At 42.4% G+C, this 23,523-nt stretch overlaps 1 protein-coding gene across 10 annotated transcripts in view; it reads right to left on the bottom strand.

The window, feature by feature from the left end:
- The window catches only part of TNRC6C (trinucleotide repeat containing adaptor 6C), a 98,311-nt gene that overhangs the window by 29,826 nt on the left and 44,962 nt on the right, over positions 1 to 23,523 (bottom strand). For 3 of the 10 annotated variants that reach the window (XM_032706418.1, XM_032706419.1, XM_032706424.1), the window contains exons 1-2: positions 8,235 to 8,346; positions 4,944 to 7,535 (exon numbers count right to left, since the gene is read on the bottom strand). In XM_032706418.1, coding sequence (XP_032562309.1) covers positions 4,944 to 7,535; positions 8,235 to 8,265 — 2,623 coding nt within the window. In that variant the 5' untranslated portion in view covers positions 8,266 to 8,346. Of the gene's footprint in view, positions 1 to 4,943; positions 7,536 to 8,234; positions 8,348 to 13,291; positions 13,544 to 23,523 lie in introns of those variants that run through there. The other 7 variants (XM_032706417.1, XM_032706426.1, XM_032706427.1 and 4 more) reach the window with 4 other exon arrangements.

The raw sequence follows: 23,523 nt of genomic DNA, 5'->3' as shown, positions 1-23,523 counted from the left end.
AAATTCAACAATATCGATTAAAGGCCACAGATGTGTAACGTCCAAGTTATTTTAAGTGCTTTTGAATTCACTGAGCAGTAAATAATACAGGATTACAACTAATGGAGGAACCAGCCCTTACTAAATGAGGGTAATGCAAATACATAAAAGCAAACAAAACAAACCAACAAAAAGGTTTCAGAACTATCTTACCAGATCAAATTAAGTGGAGGAAATTAGTAAATAAAACGTGAAGGCTGCTGGAGAAACCACCTGTGCACACTGCAAGAATTAACCTGTATGTAATTCTGAACTGCAAACCTGTTTCCTCTCTGCTGTCCCAACATTACTATCTCTGTGCTACCTTTTTATGACTCCATATGATTCTGTTTTAGAAACTCTGAAGGCGAATGTAGTTACATTTTTGAATGAATGATGCAAAACTCTACATGGCCTCAAAACCTGAACCTGGCTAACATTTTCCAACAATTCTGCTTGGAGAAAACTTAATAACTTCTTTATGAAAATAATATGCTTTAGGCTTTCTCGGGAAAAAGCTCCTTAAAACCAACCCAGATCTGCACGAGTGTTGTTTTGCAACAGAATGAGCTCCATTAAAGGCTTCTTTGGCAAGAAAGGGAGGTTTTAGTACTGAAGTTTTTAAACAGAATTGCAAGAAACAAAAAGATCACAGTGAGTAATAAACATGGACACATTGGCAGAGCTTTGTTTTATAGAAATAAAAACATAATTAACATTGGGCCACAGCCAACAGGAAATCCTCAAGGGAAAGTGAAATGTTAACTAAGCTGTGGCAGGATGCAGTTGTTTTCCCTCAAAATAACCCTATAGCCATTTGGATGGCAGAAATTGTTTTCCTTGAAGTTGTTGGTCCGTGATAAACAGCAGATACATGACTACAATACAGGCAAACCAAAATATTAGAACCTTATGCAGAGAAAAAAAGAAGAAATCAGGTAGAAAAGAGACTGTTTACTAAATAGACACTAGTCTGTTAACAGAAGAAATTAAGCTATAAGGTGTGCATGTACAAGAGAGGGGTTCATATATAAAAAAATAAATAAACATATATATTTAAGAGCCACTTATAACCCTTAACTTTTAAAATCTTCATTTTCTTGAAGGGATTCCAGTTCATGCAGTGGAACTCCATGATTTCTTGTACCTCTCAGCATTCAGGAAGCTTTAATTTGGGTTTCAGCAGTGAGATCATTTTTGTGTGAAAATCAAGGGCAAGGTCTCTCATCATCACCTGGCTGCTCCCCAAAAACCTGGCTGTTCATGGGCTGAGCTCCTACAACAGGGTTTCAGGTTTTCACGAGCATCCTAACTGAGCCCAAAGGTGAGCTGGTTTCAAATGCATTCTGATGGAAGTTCAAAGTAAGGAAAACACATCACTTGCACCCCGCATTTCACATCAATCACAGGCAATGGCTGTCACGAGTTACCACTGAGACAGTGGCACAGGATTACAAAAGGAACAGAGGGATGTCTGGAGCTTTCAGATCATAGGCCTGGGTTAAGATTTTTAAAACTTAAGCTTATTGCTGTCTAGGAATCACAAAGACCTTAATTTTTTACCTAAACCCCCCACAGGGAAGCCTATATCATCTTTTGCTTTTTCTTTCCTCAGCTGGAGGACGGGTGGTTGGAACCCTGCCAGGCTCTCACAGCCTAATGGGGACAGGAAAGCATCGAGCCCACTCCTCAGCACTTGGAGGAAGGATCTGGTGCTGTTTGGGATCCAAAAATCTCTTTTAATCATTCCTGTTTGAAAAACCTCTTCTCGCTTCTTATTCCCCTCGTATCAAAGCCGCACGAAATAAAAGTGCTGGGAAGAATTATGCACAAGTAATTTAGATTAAAATCAACTCTAACTCAAACCCACCAGCTTCCTGCTCATCTTCCTAAGTAACTCACTGGAGGTTTGGGACCAAGCTCCTAGAATCAGAAAGGACTACATCTATCACATCATCTATCCCCTTCCCCCTCTTTTTATTTCTTCTTTTCTAATAGAAGAAGAAAATCCTTAGAGCATTCTGCATTTTCATCAAGTATGTACCAACATCTGCTTCCCATCAATAGCTTTTAAGTTCTGTGTTCAAAGAATCTGGAGAACTTCTGGGGATGGGTGACAACTTGAATAACAAGGCTGTAACTTGGTCTCTACATCTAAACTAAAAAAGCATAAACTTCAACCCTAAAGAGGACTGCTAATCCTTTGTGAACCCCTAACTAGTGCTGTACAGCAAAATTAAAATCCACTTTTTTGCTTTCAGGATGTATGACTGTGACATCTTACAGCTGCACTACCTTCCCTACTTACAGAGGAACAGAATCCACGATTCCTTATTCACTCTACTCCCTGAATGTGATTGGCAAAGCACTTCATGACCCATGCAGATGAGAAAATGCCCAGGGTAACTACACAGTCCAAGTGCTGCAAGATTTTAGACAAGCACTTAACTGTGCCCTATGGCACAGCCTCTCATGGCACGATCGTGTTTTGCATGGAAATACTGTACATGGAAAAAAACCGTTGCTGGATGAAATTTGGTTGTGGATTACTGAAGTCTGCTGGTTACAGGATTCCTGTCTTCCTTACTGCAGAGGCTGGAAAAGCAAAGCCAAGTGGGGAGGGAACTGGAGTAGGAAAAACTACGGTTAAACAGCACGACTCCAAGCTGCAGGTCCCCGTCTGTGTGGGAGGGAAGACACTCAACTACTTGCTTCCCATCTTTTCGCTGTCCCAGATGGGAGATGATTTGTAGATGTTTTAAGTCTGTGTAATTTCCACACAGACCAAGAGGATATTGCTCTGCAGCTGCCCTGCCACTGGGGAAACTGGGCCCCCTGCACTCCGGACGGGAAGTTAATGGGATCACTTGAAACCGCAATTTTTGCTCTCTGAGTTAAGATAAGCACAAGGCTGGTCCTTCTTGGGCACAGCCACCAGCAAACATGGGCAGAACACATCGAGGCTCAGGGGACTGCTCCTCGCTTCCATTTGCAGATTAGATAATAATCCTTCAAAATATTCCCTTGTTTGGCCTTTATACCTGTACCTCTGTACACAGTTCTAAGTATATGGAACAAAAAACACACAACAAAAGGCCTAATTTATGCCTGGAGCAGCTTGACCTCAATTTTAATATCAGAACTGTATTTTGAATTGTTCTCACTACTGCTCATTTTATACTTCCTTGCATGCTGACTTCAGTGTATTCTGAGAGCTGGCTTTGCTTATCTTAAAACATTAAAAAAAAAAGAAATATTTTTCTTAGAATCTTTCTAATTCACATTTTACAAGATGCCCAACACTGGAACTTTAATGTGGTCATGAGGCAACTTGAGCAGGAGGTTACAGATTCATAAGCAGTTCTCCAAGTGTATAAACATCTTGCTTCAATGAAACCCTTCCTTTGCTACTGTCCATTCTCCAGAGGAATCACTGCAGATTAACACCAAATTTTAAACTCCCCTTTCAAAATCTGAAAGACTCAGAACTGTAAGATTTCCTCTGCAAGGTGTTAGATTATTTAACAGCATTAACAATGCATTGCTGTGTATGAATTGTTTTACATGCACCGAGGTAATCCTCCAAAAATCACCTTAATGAAAAACAAACCCTCACTTAAACCAATCAAAAATTCACCTCCATGATAGCTCCACTACAATTCAGAAATCTGAATTCTTGTTCCATGGGTAAAGTTTTAAATATGGATGAAATAAGTTTAAAGTAAATTAATTATCAATCATGTATGTTGAACTGACCAAGTACAAAGCTATTTAAAGACTTCTCCTTTGGGAGCACATATTATTTTATTAAATTTTTTATTAAAATAACATGTGTTCCAATAACATGTGCTTCAATATTTCATGTGCATGAAATATTTGACCAGAGTGGGGAACACAAGACTATTTTTACACAGTCATTAGAGTAAATCTGAATTATTTCACAACATCAAAGAGAAAACTGTTGGAAATGAGAGAACAAATCCCACTTGGAAAAAAATGTGGTTAAAAAGAGAGTACTTAGTCATGACCAAGACGGAACAAAAACCTGGAAACAAAAATCAGATGAAGAATTTATAACAGCATTGCAAGATTAGATTAATCCTGGAGAGGTCTGTGGTCACGATACAGATCAGGGCTGCTGGTGTTAACTTTTATTTAAAAACCTCCTTCTTAAGGATTTTTCTCATTTTCATGCATTTTTATTCCTTGCTGATTGTCCACAAGAGCACCCTGTCTTTGATTAGAAAAATTCCTAGATGTCTAAAAACTTGTCTTTGGAGCACAGCCAAAGTTAGAATAACTTTTCCCAGCCACCCTGAATATTAACACGTTTAGCCAATCCTGCTTTACGAGAATCACACAAAATCCAGGGTACCGCCCATGCCCTGAGGTAGGGAGGAGAACTATTCCTTCATAAAAGAAGAGAAACAGCAAAAGCCTGAATTCGTGCAACTGTTAACAAACGTGTTGCCAAGAGATATGGTTTGCAGCAAAGAAACAGATGCAGACTATCTAAACATGAACAGAGCCCGTCCAACAGGAACAGGAGACAAATAAGAGAAGAAAGGTTTGCCAAAAGACCCCAAACTCTCAAATTAAAAGTAACTGGGGAAGAGATGCCAAAATAAATATGGGTCCACCATCTAAGAACCTTCCAGGTTATTGACCAGGCACTGTTTCAAGCCTTTCTTACATTCAACTTGGACTATGGAAATTTGTGTCGGGTCCTGTAAGTTCTGTCCTCGAGATGAGACGTTAAAACAGCTTCAGAGTAAAGAAATAAACATATTCTATGACATAAATACAGGATTTCTACCTTTAATGCGCCAACCTCGCACTGATAGGACAGACAGCATTCAGTTAAGTGGTACTGGTATAAAGTACTTGGTAAAACTATAAAATCACTTATAAAACTATTTTCATACCTGGGCCAAGCAGCGGGGACCGGTTCGGCTGGGCACTTGGCTGGTGCGATGGCTGAGGTTCAACCATGTTGGTGTTGATAATGGTGCTAGTGGTGGTGGTGTTGGTTGTGGTACTGCTCTGAATTATAGGATTATTTCTATCCCACATGTTTACAGTCTTGTTGTTGTTGTAATTTGGGTCGCCCCAAGCTGAGGTACCGTCATCGATTTCCATCTTGCGGCGAATGGACGGTGGTGATGGCTCTTCCCAGCCAGTTGCCTCACAGTTCTCTTTTTGTTTGGCTGGCACTGGCCCACCAACCCACCCTGACCCCGTCTGTTTTACAGAAGCAGCTCCTCCCCAGTTACTCACATTGTTGTCCTGGGGTTTATTAGCCCAATTTTGTTGGGGGCCTGGCTTTAAAGATTCCCCCCAACTTGTACCTGTATTAGCCTTGCTGTTTGTGCCATTTCCCCACCCACTGGTCCCAGACCTTGCGGAATCATTCCAGCCAGACCCCGATCTATTGTCAGAATCCCATCCAGATCCATTCTTCTTCCCATCACCCAAGTGTCCAGGAACAGATGATGAATCTGTCCAGTCTCCACCTCCTGAAGTCCAGCTTGGATTTGATTTCTGTCCATCTCCCCAGTTTTGAGATTTGGGTTTCTGAGGTTCACCCCAGGTAGGTGATTTGTCCTCCTGATTTGCGGTCCCACTCCAAGCGTGGCCGCTTTTGGCAGCAGCAGCATTATTAACAGTAGTAGAGCTTGCTGACTCTCCCCACCCCCCCGGGCCATTTGGTGCTTTGTTGTTATTGTCTCCCCAACCTGTGTTTGTTGGAACAGCTGCCGGTGGAGAGTTGACCCACCCAGATACTGAAGAGGTATTTGTACTGTTCATGATGGACCCATCGTTCTTCCCCCCTGAGTTTGAAGATTGAGTAGCTGCACAACCCCAGGCCTCTGTTCCATTGTCATTCTTCCGTTCAGACCTTGGGGACTCTTCAAATTCCCAGGCAGTGTTTTGCTTTACAGGGGTCTGTCCCCACCCCGTATTGGACAGGACCCTGGGGTCAAGGTCATTTCTTGGCAACTGAACTTGCCCTTGGTCTATCATCCCTTTGTCTCTCCTCCTGCCCTCTCCAGCCCCCTCCCTCCCAGTACTGCCTTCATTTTGACTCCCACCGCTGTCGTTGCTTCCTTCACTAGCCGTGGTGCCAGATGCTGCAGCTTTGGCCCAAGAGTTCATTTGTTCATTGCCCTGCTGCATGGCAGGGTTCGGACTGGTAACACTAGAGCTATCCCACCCTGTTGATCCTTTCCCATTGATGTCGCTATTGGAATGCTGGTTTGGGGGCTTGCCCCACTCCCCGTTGACACCGTTGCTGGTGTTACGGTTGGGGTGGCCCCAAGCTCCAGAATGCACACCACCAACACCGCTGCTGCCACCGCCCCTGCCCCACGCCAGGACCCCGGGACCGGACGGAGGCCCCGAATCCCACGCGTTCGCTCCGTTTCCTTCCTTTTGCACAGCACTGCTGGATCCGTTTTGTTTAGCACTTAATGCTGAGTTCACAGTGTCTCCATTCCCCTGACTGAACCCAGAATTGCTGTTTCCTGTGGCAGGATTACCTGGGGACATCCCCCACACTGAACTGCCCATTCCTTCACCACTGCCCCCGCTGACTTGAGAAACCGATGTTCCGTTAGCACCAGGAAGGCCTTGCAGGTGGGGCGGGATGATGGCCCCCATGCCAACAGCCATCCCCCAGTTCGGCAGTCCGTTTGTCTGCATTGCATTGATAGGGTTTGGTGAAGAGTTCATGGGGTTAGTGTTATTTGGTCCATCAGTGTTAAGGTTCTGAGGTTGTACGCTGAAAGACACATTCTGAGAAGTGGACGTTTGTGGTTCTGTGCTCTCTTGCGGCAGCAAGTTTCCCCAAGCACCCAAGGTGCCTGTTGGGTTCCCATTCTGGTTGCCCATATTCTGACCTATGGCACTGACTGGACTGCAAATACTGGAAGGGTTGCCTGCTCCCACAGTTCCTTCATGTCCAAGTACAGGCCAGGCAGCTGGATTGGCATTAGGGTTAAGGTTAAGATTAATGCCAGCATTCGAGTTGGAAGCACCCCAGCAGTTCTGACTTCTACCGTCTCCCATCATGTTGTCCATCTTTCCATCCCCACCACTGGCAGAGCAGTGAGCTAGGCCAGAGCTGGAGCCCGCAGCCACCCCCCACACCCTGGCCGAGCTGCCGTTGCCGTTTGCTCCACCAGCTCCAAGGGCACTCTGGTTAGAAGTGCTTTGGACGAGTGCTCCGTTGGTGCCATTATTGCCATTAGTTTTCTTTGTATGTCCAGTGAAGTTGCCTTGGGCACTCCCTGTAGCCATGCTACTGTTCTCTGAGCCACAGTTGGAGGCAGAGTCAGTGTCTGTAGTACATTCTGAGGCAGACTCAGTCTCAGCTCCGGTTATGGAAGGCCACGCTTCCTTGTCAGTCCTGTCTATTATCACTTTATCCCAGCTGCAGTTGCCTTCACTCCTGAAAGCGGGCTGCTGTCCCCAGTGGGAATTCTCATAATGGTCTCCCAATCCACTGTGGCTGAGATCTGAAAGGATCCAAGGTTAAAAATGAGTCCAGTGTTCAAGCCCTGCAAAACCCCTCTATTAAGTACTGTCTTACATCACTAGTTACAACACTACATTCTGCTGAAATCTAGAGAACATTCTCTAACACAATGCAGAGATTTTCCCCACCACAATAGAGCATGATGCTCACATTAATATGTTTCTCTTTTTAATCTGGAAAAACTCTCAATTAAAATAATGAAACAATCCCATTTTAGAACAGAGGAAGTGTTTCATAGCCCTCGGTGTACCAGTAAAAATAATAAGCAGGCAAGAAAATAAGGCGAGCAAATACACTAATCCATGTGAAGAATTCAAAAAGGAAATTTGGAAAAAACACAGACAAGTATCTAGCAGACTCTTGCCATTTATTTTGACTCAATTCTCATTCTTTAGGGAAACACAAAGAAAAAGCATCCAATCAAAAAATGTAAAAATGTCTGCCTGTCATGAGCTGTTATTACATACACACACACCCACATCACATTTAACACACTAAATTCATACTGCATTTAGGTTTTCCACCCTTCCTGTAAATAAAGAACAAATACAGACAATAACCTTTATTGTTAGGTGCCAATTATTTTATATTTTATACCACTATTTTACACCACTATTTCATATTTTAGCAGAGAACTTGGGCATTTCTAAATAAGAGACAGTTTTGTCAAGAAACTTACCTCTCAAAGGTTTTACATGTGGTTTAAACATTCCTATGCACTTGTACACATAGTCCTTTTTCTCCCCAGCCCAGTGAAAAGCGATGCTGTGCTGGACAGACACCCAGAAAAGCATTTTCAGCACTGTCACATCCTCATAGATGCTAATCCAAAAAATTAAACAAAAGCTTTTGAGTATCTACTTGCTCACTAGGGTATGAAGCTAAACTGGGAGGCACAACACATCTCATGCTAAGACCTCAAGCTTTGGTCAAGTTTTTGCATTTACTTTCCATCCCCATTGCTCTCTACAAGATTATTCTTCTTAGTTTCTTTCGATGGAAGTTTGATAGCAAGTAATTCAGTCTGATCCAGGGATCCATACTGGAGACAATCTCCAGAAGAGTTCCTCTCAACTGGTTGCATATACCAAAGTAACAAATTTTGGAAGTCAATTGTTTTTACTTGCTGTATATCTGCCAAAACCTGACTTTCATTCTTTGTTATTTGAATTAAATGCATATTTTTGTGGGGAAGATGGACATAGTAAATCTCCCAAACAAGCTGTTACCAGGAGATACCTAATATGTATTAAATCACAAATATTTTGGTGTGATTAGCTCTTCCAATTAAAGGTGTTCTGATACTGCGAAAAATTGTTCCAAGTTTAGAAGAAGTTCTCTCTCTCTTTGACAAAGTCTTATTCACACATTTCACCTGTAGCTTTTCAAGAGGGGGGGGTGATAATTTGGTAGTCTTACAAAGATTCAGCAAGATGAAGAAATAACACGCTAAACCAAGTCATGTTGCTGCTTTTTTAAAAAAACTTAAATAAACTGAAGCAAAAGAAAGCATTTTAGAGAAAAGAAGGGAAAACAGTCTCAGCTCTTCGCCCTTCTACTCATGATGCCAGGAAAAGCCTAACATTTCACAGAAAGAGCTAAATAATCATAGAATATAGAATGGTTTGGGTTGGAATAGACCTTAAAGATCATTAGTTCCACCCCCTGCCACGGGCAGGGACACCTTCCACTAGCCCAGGTTGCTCCAAGCCCTGTCCAATCTGGCCTTGGACACTTCCAGGGATGGGGCAGCCACAGCTTCTCTGGGCAACCTGTGCCAGGGCCTCCCCACCCTCCCAGGGTGATAAACTTCTTTCATAATAATTGACAAGTGTATGACAAATCCAAAAGAGAATGTGAAAGGAGCCACTCGGATTTACCTGGATTCCCTCCCCTACATGCAATGGCTGGAAAGCAAGGAAGCATGCTGGTATTCCTGGATACAGCCAACTGGTTACAGCACAGAGCTAAGGGAGCAGGTTGAACACTTACCTGATAATCTAGATTTGCTACACAGGTGTTAAATGAAGACCAGAATCCCAGATAAGACATGGAAGAGGAAGGCAGTCTGTGAAATGACTTAAAAAGGGTCAGCAGGGTCAGAGAAATGAGCCGAGGAACGCTCTTAGCAGAGCAGGAATGAACAAAGGGAAAAAAGCAGTGGCAGGCCAGGCCAGAAGATAAGAAGTTGAGCCAACCAAGGAATCAGATAAGAGGAGTTATGGGAGATTTTTTTCAACCCTGTGGGTGGTGCGATTCAACGCTGCGTTTGAGACACGACAGAAGGATTTAAAAGTGGCTTGAAATACATTGTTCCAATAAAAGGTCTTGTAAAAGCCAAAACCTGAGCTCCACATGCCAGTGCTGGGAGAAGGCTGGCGCTGCCCAAGGAGAGCTGTGCAGGGCAGGCCTGGGAGGGAGGATCAAGAGCACCGAGCAAGACGTCTCCATACTCACAAAAATGGCACCACGACCGAGAAGAGGAGATAAAAGGGAGCTGCTTCTTTAATAGTTTCCTTTCTCCTCTCCCTCAAAGATGGTGGTTAAAGCAATGCTCGAGTTTGAGAGCGCTAAAGAGACTGAAAATAAAGGGAAGAGGTGGGATGGAAGAGGAAGATGACAAAACACCTTAGAAAGATGGCTGAGAGTTGGGAGCAAAATAATTCATTAAATAAGAGACCAGATTTTGAGGAGCTGTATGAGAAACAAGATGAAAAGAAAATTATGAGGGGGAAGAACTATTATAAAAAGCAAGAGATGTCCATATTAAGAGTAGGAAATGGCCAAGCACACCTGCTCCAGACAGCATCCCACCAAGAGCGCTCGGCTGGGAAGCAGCACACGCGCAGCTCAAACCCCTCTGCTTCCCAAGGGTTTGCAAATCCATAGTTACTCCCTTTCCTGCACCATCAGCGTAGTTGCTCTTCCTGAGGTTCAGATTATGCCCTCAACAATAACCACAGACTAATCTGAAAGTGGTGACTTTGACAGGGATTACAATAATTCCATGCAGGGGACATGAAATCAGCAATCCCTCTCTGGAGCAGCAGATACCTGTGCTGGGCCTTCCCTGCTCCAGGGGCAGGGGGATCACTCTGGTACCTTCCACAGGTCACTGATTCACAAAACAGAGCAAAAACATGCAATAGACTCACAGTGTCCAAATATTTACTGGAGCAACTGGTTTTAACAGCAAAGGCTGCTGCTACAAAGCTTGTCAAAAACGGGACAGATGAAGAGAATGAAAAAAAAATATTCACAAAGTAAACAGAAAGCTGCAAAAACTGTGACTTTGCTGCCAGACAAACAGAAGAGTTTGAGCACAGATCCTGAAGAGAGCAGTTTTTATATTCTTGTCTCTAGAAGCAGATAGCCAAAAGACGCTTCTCCATTTTCTTTACACTGAAAGGAATTCGCTCCTGTGAATCAAACAACTGACAGCACAGTCCTGCTTAATACAGAAGGACTTTAAACATTTGGGAAAAACAACGAAAGCAAAATATTTTATATGATTAAATCTAGAGACTTTTTTTGCTTGCTTGGAGTTTTCTTTTTTTAACACAAAGATTTCCTTTCAACTTTCTAGGAAACCAACTCTTCGTAGAAATTCCCAGTATTTTCTTTCATTTTTTTAAGTTGTTAAAACTGAAACAGGAAACCCATTTTGAAAATTTTTAAGAATCAGTTCCTCTTTATTTATGCAAAGATCTGGAATAAAAACACTGAGTCCACCAGAAGCATTTCTATCCCTCCTCTGTGAGCTGAGCAAAGATTGTAAACAAGGCACGAGGAACAGGAACCACAGGTATTCTGTGTTAGCAAATCCCAGTGCAGGTACACCACAAAGTGAAACTGATTTTTAAATTCATACTTTGTGTTTTAAAATCGTATTTATGTATCTTTTATATAATACAGCTTCCTTGATTAACAACATTGCTTCGGCAATCAGAAAGGAAATATTAGTTTGAGGATAACGGGTCAAATTTGTTTTTAACAAGTATATAAATTCTGTACAGCAACAATCATAGATGCGACCTGAAAAACGTACAGCTTTGATCACTATTACCAATAAGCATGAGGGGGTTGTTTTGGGTTGGTTTTCCTTAAATAATATCCTTAATGGCATGGGAGGAGTTTGCTGGTGTTATTACATACTGTAGCCAACATATCTGACCAACTTCAATTTAGTAGTTATTAAAACAGAAAACATTTTTGGCTGTGTTTGATAACGAATAATTAGTTGCAAAATCAGTTTAGTGTTTACATAGATTACAAATGCAAAATATGAGTGAAATAGGAGAAGCTGTTGCATGCATTTCTTAGAAAAGCAAAATACTTTGCCTGCACAAACAATTCACCTAAAACTTCCATCCTCTCCTGAAAATGTTGTTTAGATTAATATTTCTTTCAATTTTTTATTCAGCTGAATTAGAAGTAACTGTATCTTTGTAACTTCCACCACAGTAATTAGTTCAAATGCTGCACAGTAAAACCCTGCATCCCCGACTAGAACACAACATTCAGCTGATTTTGGAACCAAAGCAGGGGGAGGGTGTTAAATGGCAAAACCCAGGATGAACTTTTAATGGAATATTATTAATACATTTTGCTCACCCAATTTTAAATCAGAACTAACAGTGGCTCCCTCTCTTATTACTAGTTTTATTTTTCAGCCCATGTTAGTCACGTAACAACAACCAGACCCATTGGCTCGCCCTGTGCAGCCCAAAGGACAGATGACAGACGATGTCCCCTGCTCTGACATGCAGAACAGAATAAAATCCCAAAGGCCAGTGATAGTCCCACTGGGGATTTTCCTTGGCACACAAAGGTTAGTGATTTTGAGTAGGCAGATGAGGAAAAAAGGGCAAATTACTTTCTCCCCCCAAAAAGAAATAGTTTTCAATTCAACATGAGCAAATCTTCAAAAAACTATAACTCAGTTTTTTAAATCTAAATTAAATAGGAATCACTGGGAACATTTTAAGTGCTAAACCAAACGTAGCCTAATTTCATAAAGAAAATATGACATAAGCATCTATTCTGAAGTACAAAACACAATAAAGTAGAAAACCTGGGCATTGTAGTGCTAATATTTCAGGTTAGCTGCTGCATCCAGCTGTAGGCACAGAGAGAGATTTGAAAACTGGCATCTATGTGAAGCCCCTACAAAGCTCACTCACAACAAGTCTCATGGACTGAGGAAGCTGAAATCTTGCACAGCGTACATAACGTGGCAAGACAGAGAAGAGATGGAGGCATTGAATAAAGCAGCTTTATTTATTTTAAAACTAAACCATAGCTAAGCCCACACGGGGGAAGCCTGTTATCCCCTTTTCATTTTCTGCACTACGACATTCAAACGTAGTTGCTTTCCTCTGGTGCTGAAAGCTTTCAAATGCATTAAGAAAACAAGCAAAAATAAACAGCATTTCCCGTTATTAGTAGAGATTCCACTAAATGCTACCTCTCCAGCACAAAAGCAGCAGTAGAAAACACCAAAATCATTGCATTTTTCTGCTCAGTGCAACATATCTTTACAAGCAGTTTGCTGCGAAGACGCCATTTTATCAAACCTGAAACGCAGCCAAAAGCTCAGGACGCTGTGCTGCTGCTCTCTCGCTGAAATGTTATGTAATAAATTGATTTAACAGAAGCAGATGCTATTTTCTCAGGGTTAGGGTTACTTTCCCCTCTTTTTTTGGCTCTAAAAAGGGCCGATGGGTAATAAAATACCTGAAGAAAGGAGCCGCCCAACCATCCTAGGAGACGCTACATTGTGTGCAGAGCTGTTCCTACTCCTGCCTCTACGTTCTCCAGGGCTCCCGGCTTCAATATGTCGGCTGTGTACAGTGTAAGCCTCATCCTGTAGAGCTGCCAAGAAAATCTCTCTGTGCAAGCGTGCGCCCAGACAACCTGCGAGCTCGGCCGGGCCTCGGCTGCACTGGCTATGGAAATGCCCTTTCCACGCACAGCCCTCCTCCCCCTTCCCCTCGCTCCGCTCCTGAGCTCTAGGTGAAGGTATCAACAGAGCAGGATTTTTAAGCTTTGATTATCTAATTGCAGCTGACACTAAACCGATCTTCCTTCCTCTTTAAATTCTTTCAACTGTCACAAAACATTTTCACTTCAGGACCCAGCTACAATTAGCGCCCGTAGCTGCTTCTCTGACGCTTTTGAAAGTCAGCCAAGAGAAGATGCGGGTGCTGCCGAACGCCTGCCCCAGCTCCTTCCTGGAGTCCTCCTCCTGCCCCAGCTCCTGTCTGGAGTCCTCCTCCTGTCCCAGCTCCTGCCTTCTGCCCCAGGTCTTGCCTGGAGTCCTCCTCCTGTCTGGAGTCCTCCTCCTGCCCCAGCTCCCGCCTGGCATGCTCCTCCCTGCCCCAATGGCAGCTCCTGCCCATCATCTTCCTCCCTGTCCCAGCCACATCCCCTGCCTCCTTCCCGCTGCCCTCCTCCCTTCTCCAGCTCCTGCCTCCTTGCCCAGTGTCCTCCTTCCTGCCCCAATGGCAGCTCCTTCCTCCCACCCACCATCCTCCTCCCTGCCCCAGCTCCTGCCCGCGCCGCCCTCCTCCCTGCCCCAGCAGCAGCTCCCAAGTCCCAGATGTACGCTGGATCGCTGCCAAGCCCTTAATGACTTCCCTGCCTCTATCTAAACCAGCTCTAAGTGGCAAACGCGAGCGCATTAATCAGCGGCGTGGTTGTTTATAGAGGCAGGGAAGGGAAGAGCTGCCCGAACAATGCGGCAGGAGCCGGGCGCTGGCTGCGCCTGCACAGCCGGGACCAACCATCTTGGAACACCCGCAGTGGGAGCCCCGGAGCTCTTCAAGGCACAGGAACACGCAGGGTGAGCACAAAGGGGGTCAAGCCTAACGTTTTTAAGGGACTAAGGATCATCACAAATTCTCAGATCACGCATGGAGAACTTGGATCGGTGCACACACACAAACTGCAAAGGCTGATTTACACGAACTTCTAGTATGTCCCAAACACTCTTTTATGGTTATTCCCCCTCCTACCTGCCCCAAACACATATCAATGGTGCAGTAAGTGGAGCACGTTTTAAATTTGCTGTTTCAGTGTGTGTCAGGTGCCCATGGGAGCGGTTTGGCCCCTCTGTGCTGGATCTCACAGCCCATGGCTCTTTAAGGGTTTGGCTGCGTTCTCAGGGTCGCTGCCACTTCACCAGCAAAGCACAATCACTGCTGCTATTCTTGGCTCGAGAACTGCTCCACTGAAGTACTCCTGAAAATAGTTGGGTTTCCTTCTGAAGACATTTTATTCTCTGTTTCTTTGCATTAGTCTCTGAATACTGGTCGGGTTCAACCTCATTTGAGAAACAACAGATGAATGAAAACCAAATCTGCTTGGTTTTGTTTCTCTTCAGAAAACTATCTCAAATGCATTAAGGAACTAAGCCTGAGAGTCAATTCTGCAGTAACTTTTTGGAGCGAAACTATTGTTGTGGTTTATTACAGTCCTTTGACACCAACTATACACATTGAAATTTCCGTTAGTTAAAATATGTCAAAACTGGATGAGAACATCGGATACACTCCCATGTTCCTTGTATTCTTCTTATTAATAATACAAACTTCCTGTAATCAACTTCAATTTATGGAGGTAGGTACTTGTAACGGGCACCTATTGAAGGGGACTGTTTTTACCAGTCACGAGTAGGCAGAAAGGCAACGAAGAACCCCAAGAAAGGTCAGAGCCTACTAAAAAGTCTGGGAGCAAAATGAAGCACAGCTTCCACTCCAGTCGTGCTGGCAGAGCAACGTCTGTTCCCTTCTATGTGTCCCATCTTGGAGCAACTCTGATGGGGCTTATGCCTGATAAATTTGAAATTCATAATTACTGATGCCTGCAGACTAAAGAAAGGGGATTTCAGAGGTGATGCAGCCCACTCACCTGGTCTAAGGAATTATTCCTGAGACACACTAGGTGACATTAGACAACTCACCACAGAAGGCCTCCAGCAATGGAGTCTGCACATTCCCAAGTGCCCTATCTCACTTCTCAAGACAGTTTTCATACCAGCGTGTTTTCCCTAATGTCTACCCTTAATCTTCCTTGTTGAAATTTAAGCCTATTATTTCTTATCTGATCCATCACAGACGTACAGAACATATCATTTTCTTCCCTGCAGCAGTCATTTAGGTATCTCTGCATTTATAATTCCAGTCTTCCTTTGGCTCAGGAGCTCCAACTCCTTTACGCTTTGCAAGGCTTTTTTTTCCAAGATCTCTACTCATTCCTGTTCCATTCCTCTGCTTCTTCCAGCTGGTTCACATCCTACTGAAGGCACAGTACCCCAAACTGGACTCAATATTCAGAGGCCTTATCCCATGTGCCCCATGGGAAGCACTGTCCATATCCCTCAGTGTGTCTGTCCTCTTTTCAACAGTGTGACACCTCAGTCTAGTTTACCCTGTGACCAGATCCATTTCTGCAGCATGATATTCACATACCTGTATTTGGGTACAGAGTTGTTCTGGCCCAAAAAAAGAGCCTTTTTCTTTTCTTTATTTCTTATCCAATTACACAATTGTGTCACCACTGTTCCATACTGTTTGTCCTTCTTGCGCTCTTCTCCAGCTGGAATCAATCAAAAATTTAATGCAGGCTGTTGTTTACAGCTGAAAGCCTGACTCAAACATCAGAGAGCACAAATTTGCACTCTTGCTCAAAATGTTCTCATTCTGCCAGTAAGGACCAACAGCTACTCCCTGTCTACACCTTCCTGAGCAGCTGTGACACTTCTTACAACAGCTTCATCTTATACTTCCCAATTTTTACGCCACCACACATCCAGCACAACAAAGTCTTCTGAGCCACTATCAAAGGCTGCACCAAGTTGGCTTCCAGGACATTTTGCACTGCTGACAGGGAAGTACCCTCCTTAGGCACAACCTGCTCTCCACACACCCATGTTGACTCTGCAAAGTCTCTCTTGCAAAGTTCTAAATGCACAGAAAAAACGCTTTGGTTATTTTTCTAGGATCGCTCTAGCAATTACTCTGACTGATCTTTCAGTTCCTCATTTCTCACCTTTAAACATCGGTTGTTTTATTTTCTGTTTTCTAGTTCTCATATTCTGAAAGTGATCACATTGCTCCAACCCATCCTCTATGTAGTCTACTATGAATGTTGTTATTTCAGATAACTGGAAACTTTATTTCTTTAAGTACTTTTAACTTGCTTGAGCCTTAGTTCTAAGTCAACCAATCAGTTTACAGATGAAGGGAAAAGGCATTTAAAATATTCTTGATGCCATCCATCAGTGGTTCTCTCTGCTGAACATCCAGCCAGTTTCAGTGGCCTTCCCTTTACTGAACTGACTTGTGAAATGGTTACCTTTTCATTCATTCTTTGTTTGTTTTTTTCCTAACGGCTACGAATTTGGGGTTCTCTTTGTTTCTTGTAGTATCATACCTGTTCCCTGAGCTGTACAAGTTCAGCTTTCCAATAATTTCCACATGACCTTACACCCTTTCTGCTCTTCCCAAGGGCCAAACGCTTTTTATTCCCTGTTCAATTATTATTCCCTGGAAAGGTAGTTGCTTTCTGCCTTTTCCTTCTCCACCATCAGAGGCATGTCCTGTTACTTGGTCCCTTCACATGCTTTGTCAGAAAATTGCCACCTGCACATTTTAACACCTTGCCAGGTTCTGTCCTGGTCTTTCTTTCCTCACAGACACCTGGGCAGTTCCTGTCCCTGGCTATCACTGCAGCACTGCCCATCCACAGTGAAGCTGGAGGAGGGATGCAGCTCTGGACCTTCTAAACCAAAAGCAGCCCCCTTTGAGTCATCAGGCTTTTGCACAGCCCCACTCTTTGAAAGGGAGGACAGCAAAACTACAAAGGCACCTCAGTTATTTATCCTTTCACCCATTTCTATTTTTCCTTCTCCCGGTGAAAAACTCTAATCACTGTCAAAGAGATTTGAAGCAGCAGATTTATTTTGCATGCTCTGCTGCCTGATGTCAGATAACACACACAATACAGAAAAACTCATTCCAGAGATTAGCTTACTGATGAGTTTTTACCATTATTTTTCATTCATAATGCCCGTATTTGGGCTACACAGAGCTTGCCTCTTCTCTATATTCAAGGTATTGTATAGAATCTTTGAAAATTTAGATGGGAGACAAAACCCTCCACGAGCTGAGAATCACATTCCACAACTTTCCCATCACTGCATTTCAGGAAATGTTCATCACTCAGGAACACATCCAGACAGAACCATGGGCTAGATCCCATTTCCACATAAACTTCTACATTTACGTCCTTGTCTGATGTTTTCATTTCCTTTTGTCTAAATATATACCTGGCTCTAGTGACCTTTGGGAACACTGCCTGATTTCCAGGGGCATGAACCAGACAACAAGCACTACCAAAAGCTAAACAAAGCTAAACACCATAAGAAGACAGAAACATAATCACCTCTTACACCTGAACATCCCTTTACAGCACTAAGTATTGGCAAAAAAAAAATCTCCCCATGTTTTTAAACAAATCCCACTAGTAGGAAAACTTTCACACAGCCACTCAGCAGAAATGTGTGTGTAGTGAAGAGCTGTAGAGGGACCTGCTCTGCAAATCACGGCCAACACCTCGACAAGTGGTGTAAGAACTGCAAGCTGTGAGGAGCTTCAGTGCAGAATGGCACAGTGTGTTTGCTTCACACAGCCACCTTCCATGGAAGCAGCATAAACAGCCAATTCCTGTGTTTCCAAACAAACATCACCACGCTTGTTCATCCGACACCAGCAGCCATGGGGCACAATGAGGCACATCAGGTATTATGGTATTAAAAAAATACACTTTTTTTTAAAGTGTATTTTCTATAGAAAGTGTGAAATTATACACACAGAAAGTGTGCAAACAAGATGAATAAATATTATCTAATCCCTGGTTTCTACTTTATAGTGTTTAGTGTTTTAACTATTACACGTGAAAAGCTCTGCTTATGGGAGATCCAGAATAAATCAATTTCTATATTTTCTGGTTTTAATTGTGTAACTTTCCAAACTAAAAGCAAAAAGGCAGTATTGTTTTGCCAACAAAGATATGCTGCTAATGGAATTACAGAATATGGGCTCGAAGAGATGAAGTTCAGCAAATCATTTCCATAAAGGGTGTTCTCACGTGCTTTGTTTGTCAAGGCTCAGCCTGTTTGCAATGCCTCCAGGAGAGCAAGCTAAATCTTATTTCAGACTTCTGAAATTAAACTTTATTAATGTATTTCAGAACTGCTCTTGCATGTACCTGCCTTACCTACAGCCATCACAAATCACAGTAAGCAGAACTGTTCAAGCTGAATTGTTCAAACACGAGTTTAGCAGGAAGGTCCTACGACTTTGCTGGATCTGATGAAACAACTGTATGCCAAAGCTTATCAGTGTTTTCCAACTATATTGACTGGGTTTAGAAGAAATGATATTTCACCCTAAAACCTTTCTCCAATTTTGACTTTACAACCATATAAAATTGTCCTATCAGAAGGAATTCTGAAGTAACCCACAGTTAAAGGACTGGATGTCTGGAATGAGTATTGCCAGACATGAATTTAACAGTAAGCAGGACTTTTTAATCTTGCTTCCTAAAACAGTTATCAAAACCAGAATTAATACAAACATATTATAGGAGTTATCCTGATACACAACTGCACAAAGCAACTTCCAGCCCCCAACAACCACTTATGTGCACATATCATGCCATGAGCAGGAATATGCAAACTTCAGCTAAAGAAATCTTCAAACATGAAATAAAACTTCCAGCTCCACAGAAAAGAAGAATATTTAGCTCAGCACAGAATCTGGCATCAGCACACAAGAGGAAAATAAATCTCTGTAACTGCTGTCCAATTCTCACTTCCCAGAAAGCAAAGACAGAACAAATTAAGAGCCTAACTCTTGAATTTCCACAATGCTGGTGTGTTTTCTCCTTCCAATTACTGCAGGAATTACTTGCTCTCGTTTCTTTTTAGACTTTGAAAACTTATGATATGGATCTGCTCCACAAAACACACTAGTTGCCAATAAAAAGGAAGGACAGAAGTTCCTTCCCAATTCCTGCAGGACATGGTACATTGGTTTGGAGTTGATGGATGGTGGTTCCACATCACTGAATTGCAGGAAAATCAAAGGCATCTTGGAGAAGAACTGATGACTTCTTTTGATCTCTGTTCTTACAATTATCAAACACACAGTGGTTGCCTGGAGACTTCTATACAAACTTCTTGATTTGTAAAGAAACAAAGAAGCCTGTATTTACTTGTTGTTTTTAATCTCCCATGGCAGCTTCCAGAAATTACCTTTTTAATTCTTTTAGATCACGTGGCAAAAGATCCATTCCATTGATTCAATTAATGCTTCACAATAAGGGGAGTTAACCATTCACCATGTTTTTTGGAGTTAGTGACAAAGTGGGAAGAGCAAAAAAGCCCCATTTTTAAAAATAACAAACTTGACTAGATACTAGAATGCTGCTCATAAATTAGAGATACAGCTTCCCTTCGGTGTAATCCTGAAAAGGATTACAGAGGGGGAATGTCAAGAACAAGCTTTGTAGCTCAAGGCAGAAGCTCCAGACAAGTAACTATTCTACTCTAAAGTACTCAGAAAACAGTTTCACAATATTTAACAACGAGCAGAAAAGACTGTTTTCAAGGGATAAGATTTCTAAAGTGTTCCATGCAATTTAAAATGCTTTAATTTCTTCTCTTAACAGTTTATCTAGTTAATGTTTTAGACATTACCTTAAGAGAGAAACAAAAAATCCCTACTCTCACCCACTTCACTGATATTTCCAGGTGATAAACCTGACAAAGAATATATTAGTGGCCATCAATTCCCACTTGCCTTACACTGGCAGAACATCCTTTTTAATTCACTGCAGTTAAGTTCTGATCAGTGTTTTGGATAGTAGATAACAGAGACTGTGCTGATAAGAGAATAAAGAGATAAAATACTGTGATTTTTAGAGTGAGGAGGCTGGCAATGCCTCTCTAACAGCCTTCCTTGTACCCAGGTAGTTATAAATAGGGCCTGGAAGGAACATGGTTGCACAATTACAAATTAACTATGAGGGAATATGAGCCTATAAAAAGAAATGCTACAGACATGAATTTACATCAAGCATCTTCTGGATCCTGGCTCTTTGATTTACACCAGCTCATCCACAGAAAGAAGTTATTATTGTCCATGATGAGCATATAGAAGCCTCACAGGGAGCCTTCCTTGGGCAGAATCCAGCCTAAGGGGCTCTGGTCAGGCAATCAGGGCACCAGAGAGGGAAGGAGCCCTGGGCATGGATTCTTTACTGACTGCCTTTAGTCTTTGAGACGTCTAATAATGGCCAGGAATAATGTCCACTCTCCCACTTGAAGGTGCTCTTCAGGCAGACAAAGTCTTGTTTAGATGTGGATCAGGTACCTACACTGAGTCTTCTGGGAAAGTTAAATTTATTTTGTTCCTTCCCTTCACTTCCCCCAGAGAACCTTTACCTGAAAAGTCTCTTCAGTAAATGAAATACCCAGGGAACCAGAAACAGACATTTAAAGGAAAACAGTTCCTACTGATGCTAAGAGGAGGAAGGCAAAAATCTTCCTTCTGATAAAGCATTGCTCAGTTGGAATCCTCCTGTTTAAAATTTATTTTCATATTCACAAAAATTAGTTTAAATTAAATTTAATGGAAAATTCATGAAAATTCACTTAAATTCTGTATGTTTACAGCATATAGAATCCCCAAATTTTTTCTAATGCTAACAATCACTCAGATCCTAACAGCTGAGAAGAAAAGGCTTTGGCCTTCCCTTGATACTCTTCCTACTTCTTTCCTCTTTATGCTCATCAAGGTGAAGACAAAGCCCATATGAGAGACTGGGCGAGACTGTTGATATATGTATCTCATGGCTACAGAGGTCTCTCAGGAGTGAGATACTTCTCTCCCAGCCTCCCAAAGAAGCCAGGCACACAGCTGTCATCACCATAAACTGAGTTGGACATTTATTTTTTCCTCCTGTAGCCATCTGCAGTCAGTAAATGAACTGATGCTCCACCTGCTGGAAAGAACTACACGAGTTCCAGAATTCAGAGAGTTCTTCCTATGGGGAAGATGCAATCCTTTAAGACTCAAAAAAACCATCTCTTTAGTCAGCAGACAAAAAATTAGCCAAGGATTTAGCTTGTCTAAGATTCTATTCCCTGAACTAAGAACTTTGTGCAGATCTTCTGATGCCTTTGAAAGCTTTTGCCTTTACAGAATAAACAACCACCAGACAACTGTGACTGTGTGCACAAATTGCTTTAGATTAAAACTGCAGGTTTAGATTAGATGTTAGAAAGAAATTCTTCCCTGTGGGGGTTAAAGCACTGGCACACGTTGCCCAGAGGAGCTGTGGCTGTCCTATTCCTGGAAATGTTCAAGGCCAGGTTATCCAGGGCTTGGAGTAACCTGGGATAGAGGAAGGTGCTCCTGCCCGTGGCAGGGAGTGGAACAAGATGAGCTTTAAGATCCCTTCCAACCCAAACCATTCTGTGATTATAAGTAACACTTTTGCTAAGAGTCTGATCTTGGTTAATTTGTTTGGTACAATATGGAATATAATATGAAGCTGAAAAGGTGCTGCACTCCTCTTCCTCTCAGCTTTTACTGCACTCTAATTTTTTCCAATGGTAACAGAAAAGTAGCAAAAGAATAAAAAAAACCAAACGAATTCAGCAGTGCAAAACATCTGCTGAAGATTGCCAGGCTGACAAACTACACCTACAGCAGGTTAAAACAGGAATCAGGAAAAGAAGTCTAAAGCCTCAAGGTAAAAATGCATCTGGCAAGATCAAAGTCAGACAGCTCGTACCACACTCTTACAAGTGAAGTTCCTTTATGAATTATGTTATGATTTACACTGGACTTTGTTTCATGATTTACAGTGTGTTTCTTTAAACTCAAACACAGATGCTTCAGATACATTTATAATGATGCTTGGAAGAAATCTCACACTGACCCTCAGGCAGCCTGAGCCACTTGAGTTGGTCAGTCTGTCTCTACCACATAAATAATGACCAGAGGGGCAGCTCCGATCTCTGCTCTCTGTGACCAGGGACAGGACCCAAGGGAATGGCTGGAGCTGTGTCAGGGCAGGGTTAGGCTGGATATCAGGAAAAGGTTCTTCCCCCAGAGGCTGGTTGGCCACTGAACAGGCTCCCCAGGGCAGTGGGCACAGCACCAAGGCTGCCAGAGCTCCAGGAGTGTTTGGACAATGCTCTCAGGGACAGGGTGGGGCTGTTGGGGTGTCCCATGCAGGGCCAAGAGTTGGACTCGATAATCCCTGTGGGTCTGTTCCAACTCAGGATATGCTATGATTCTAAAGTTCCGAAAATAAAATAATAAACATATACAACACAGAACATCAATCTGACAGTTAATAAACATCTCCAAAAGCAAAAGAAGCCAAATATGTCAGAACCATCCCTGCTGAACCGGGATTTGCAAGGAAGATGAGGATGCTGCTCTAACTGGTGGGAAGTGATTGCTTTCCATTCCACTAAAGCCAAATACTTGAGAATGCAGAAGTAGAACCTCTTCCCTCCCTAAAACAGGACCATTTTGAGTAAATAAACAATTGTTTTATTTTGTCTATTCAGTTTTGTGTTCCTGGGGAGAAGCTGAATAATATATTCAAATCCATCTTGATAACCACAGAAGCTGTAATTTCTGAGAGATTATTTTCTTATCTAACTAAAACTTCTAAGGACACCACCAAAGAATTTGATCTGTTGCAGTTCAGCTCAGCAGCAAAAATAGTGAAAGATTCAGTAATGCCCAAAGGGAAAAACTGCAGACAGTTCAGATCTGAAGTATGTGATGTTTGACAGCATTTAATGAGTGATAATGAGCAACACTTCAGATCATACGGAAACCACTAATATTCAAGATATCAAAAACCTTCTTATGACTTAG

This window comes from Chiroxiphia lanceolata, chromosome 19 (genome assembly GCF_009829145.1).
Source record: "Chiroxiphia lanceolata isolate bChiLan1 chromosome 19, bChiLan1.pri, whole genome shotgun sequence".
In the NCBI taxonomy this organism is placed as follows: Eukaryota; Metazoa; Chordata; class Aves; order Passeriformes; family Pipridae; genus Chiroxiphia; species Chiroxiphia lanceolata.
This window is presented reverse-complemented; position numbering and strand designations above follow the sequence as displayed.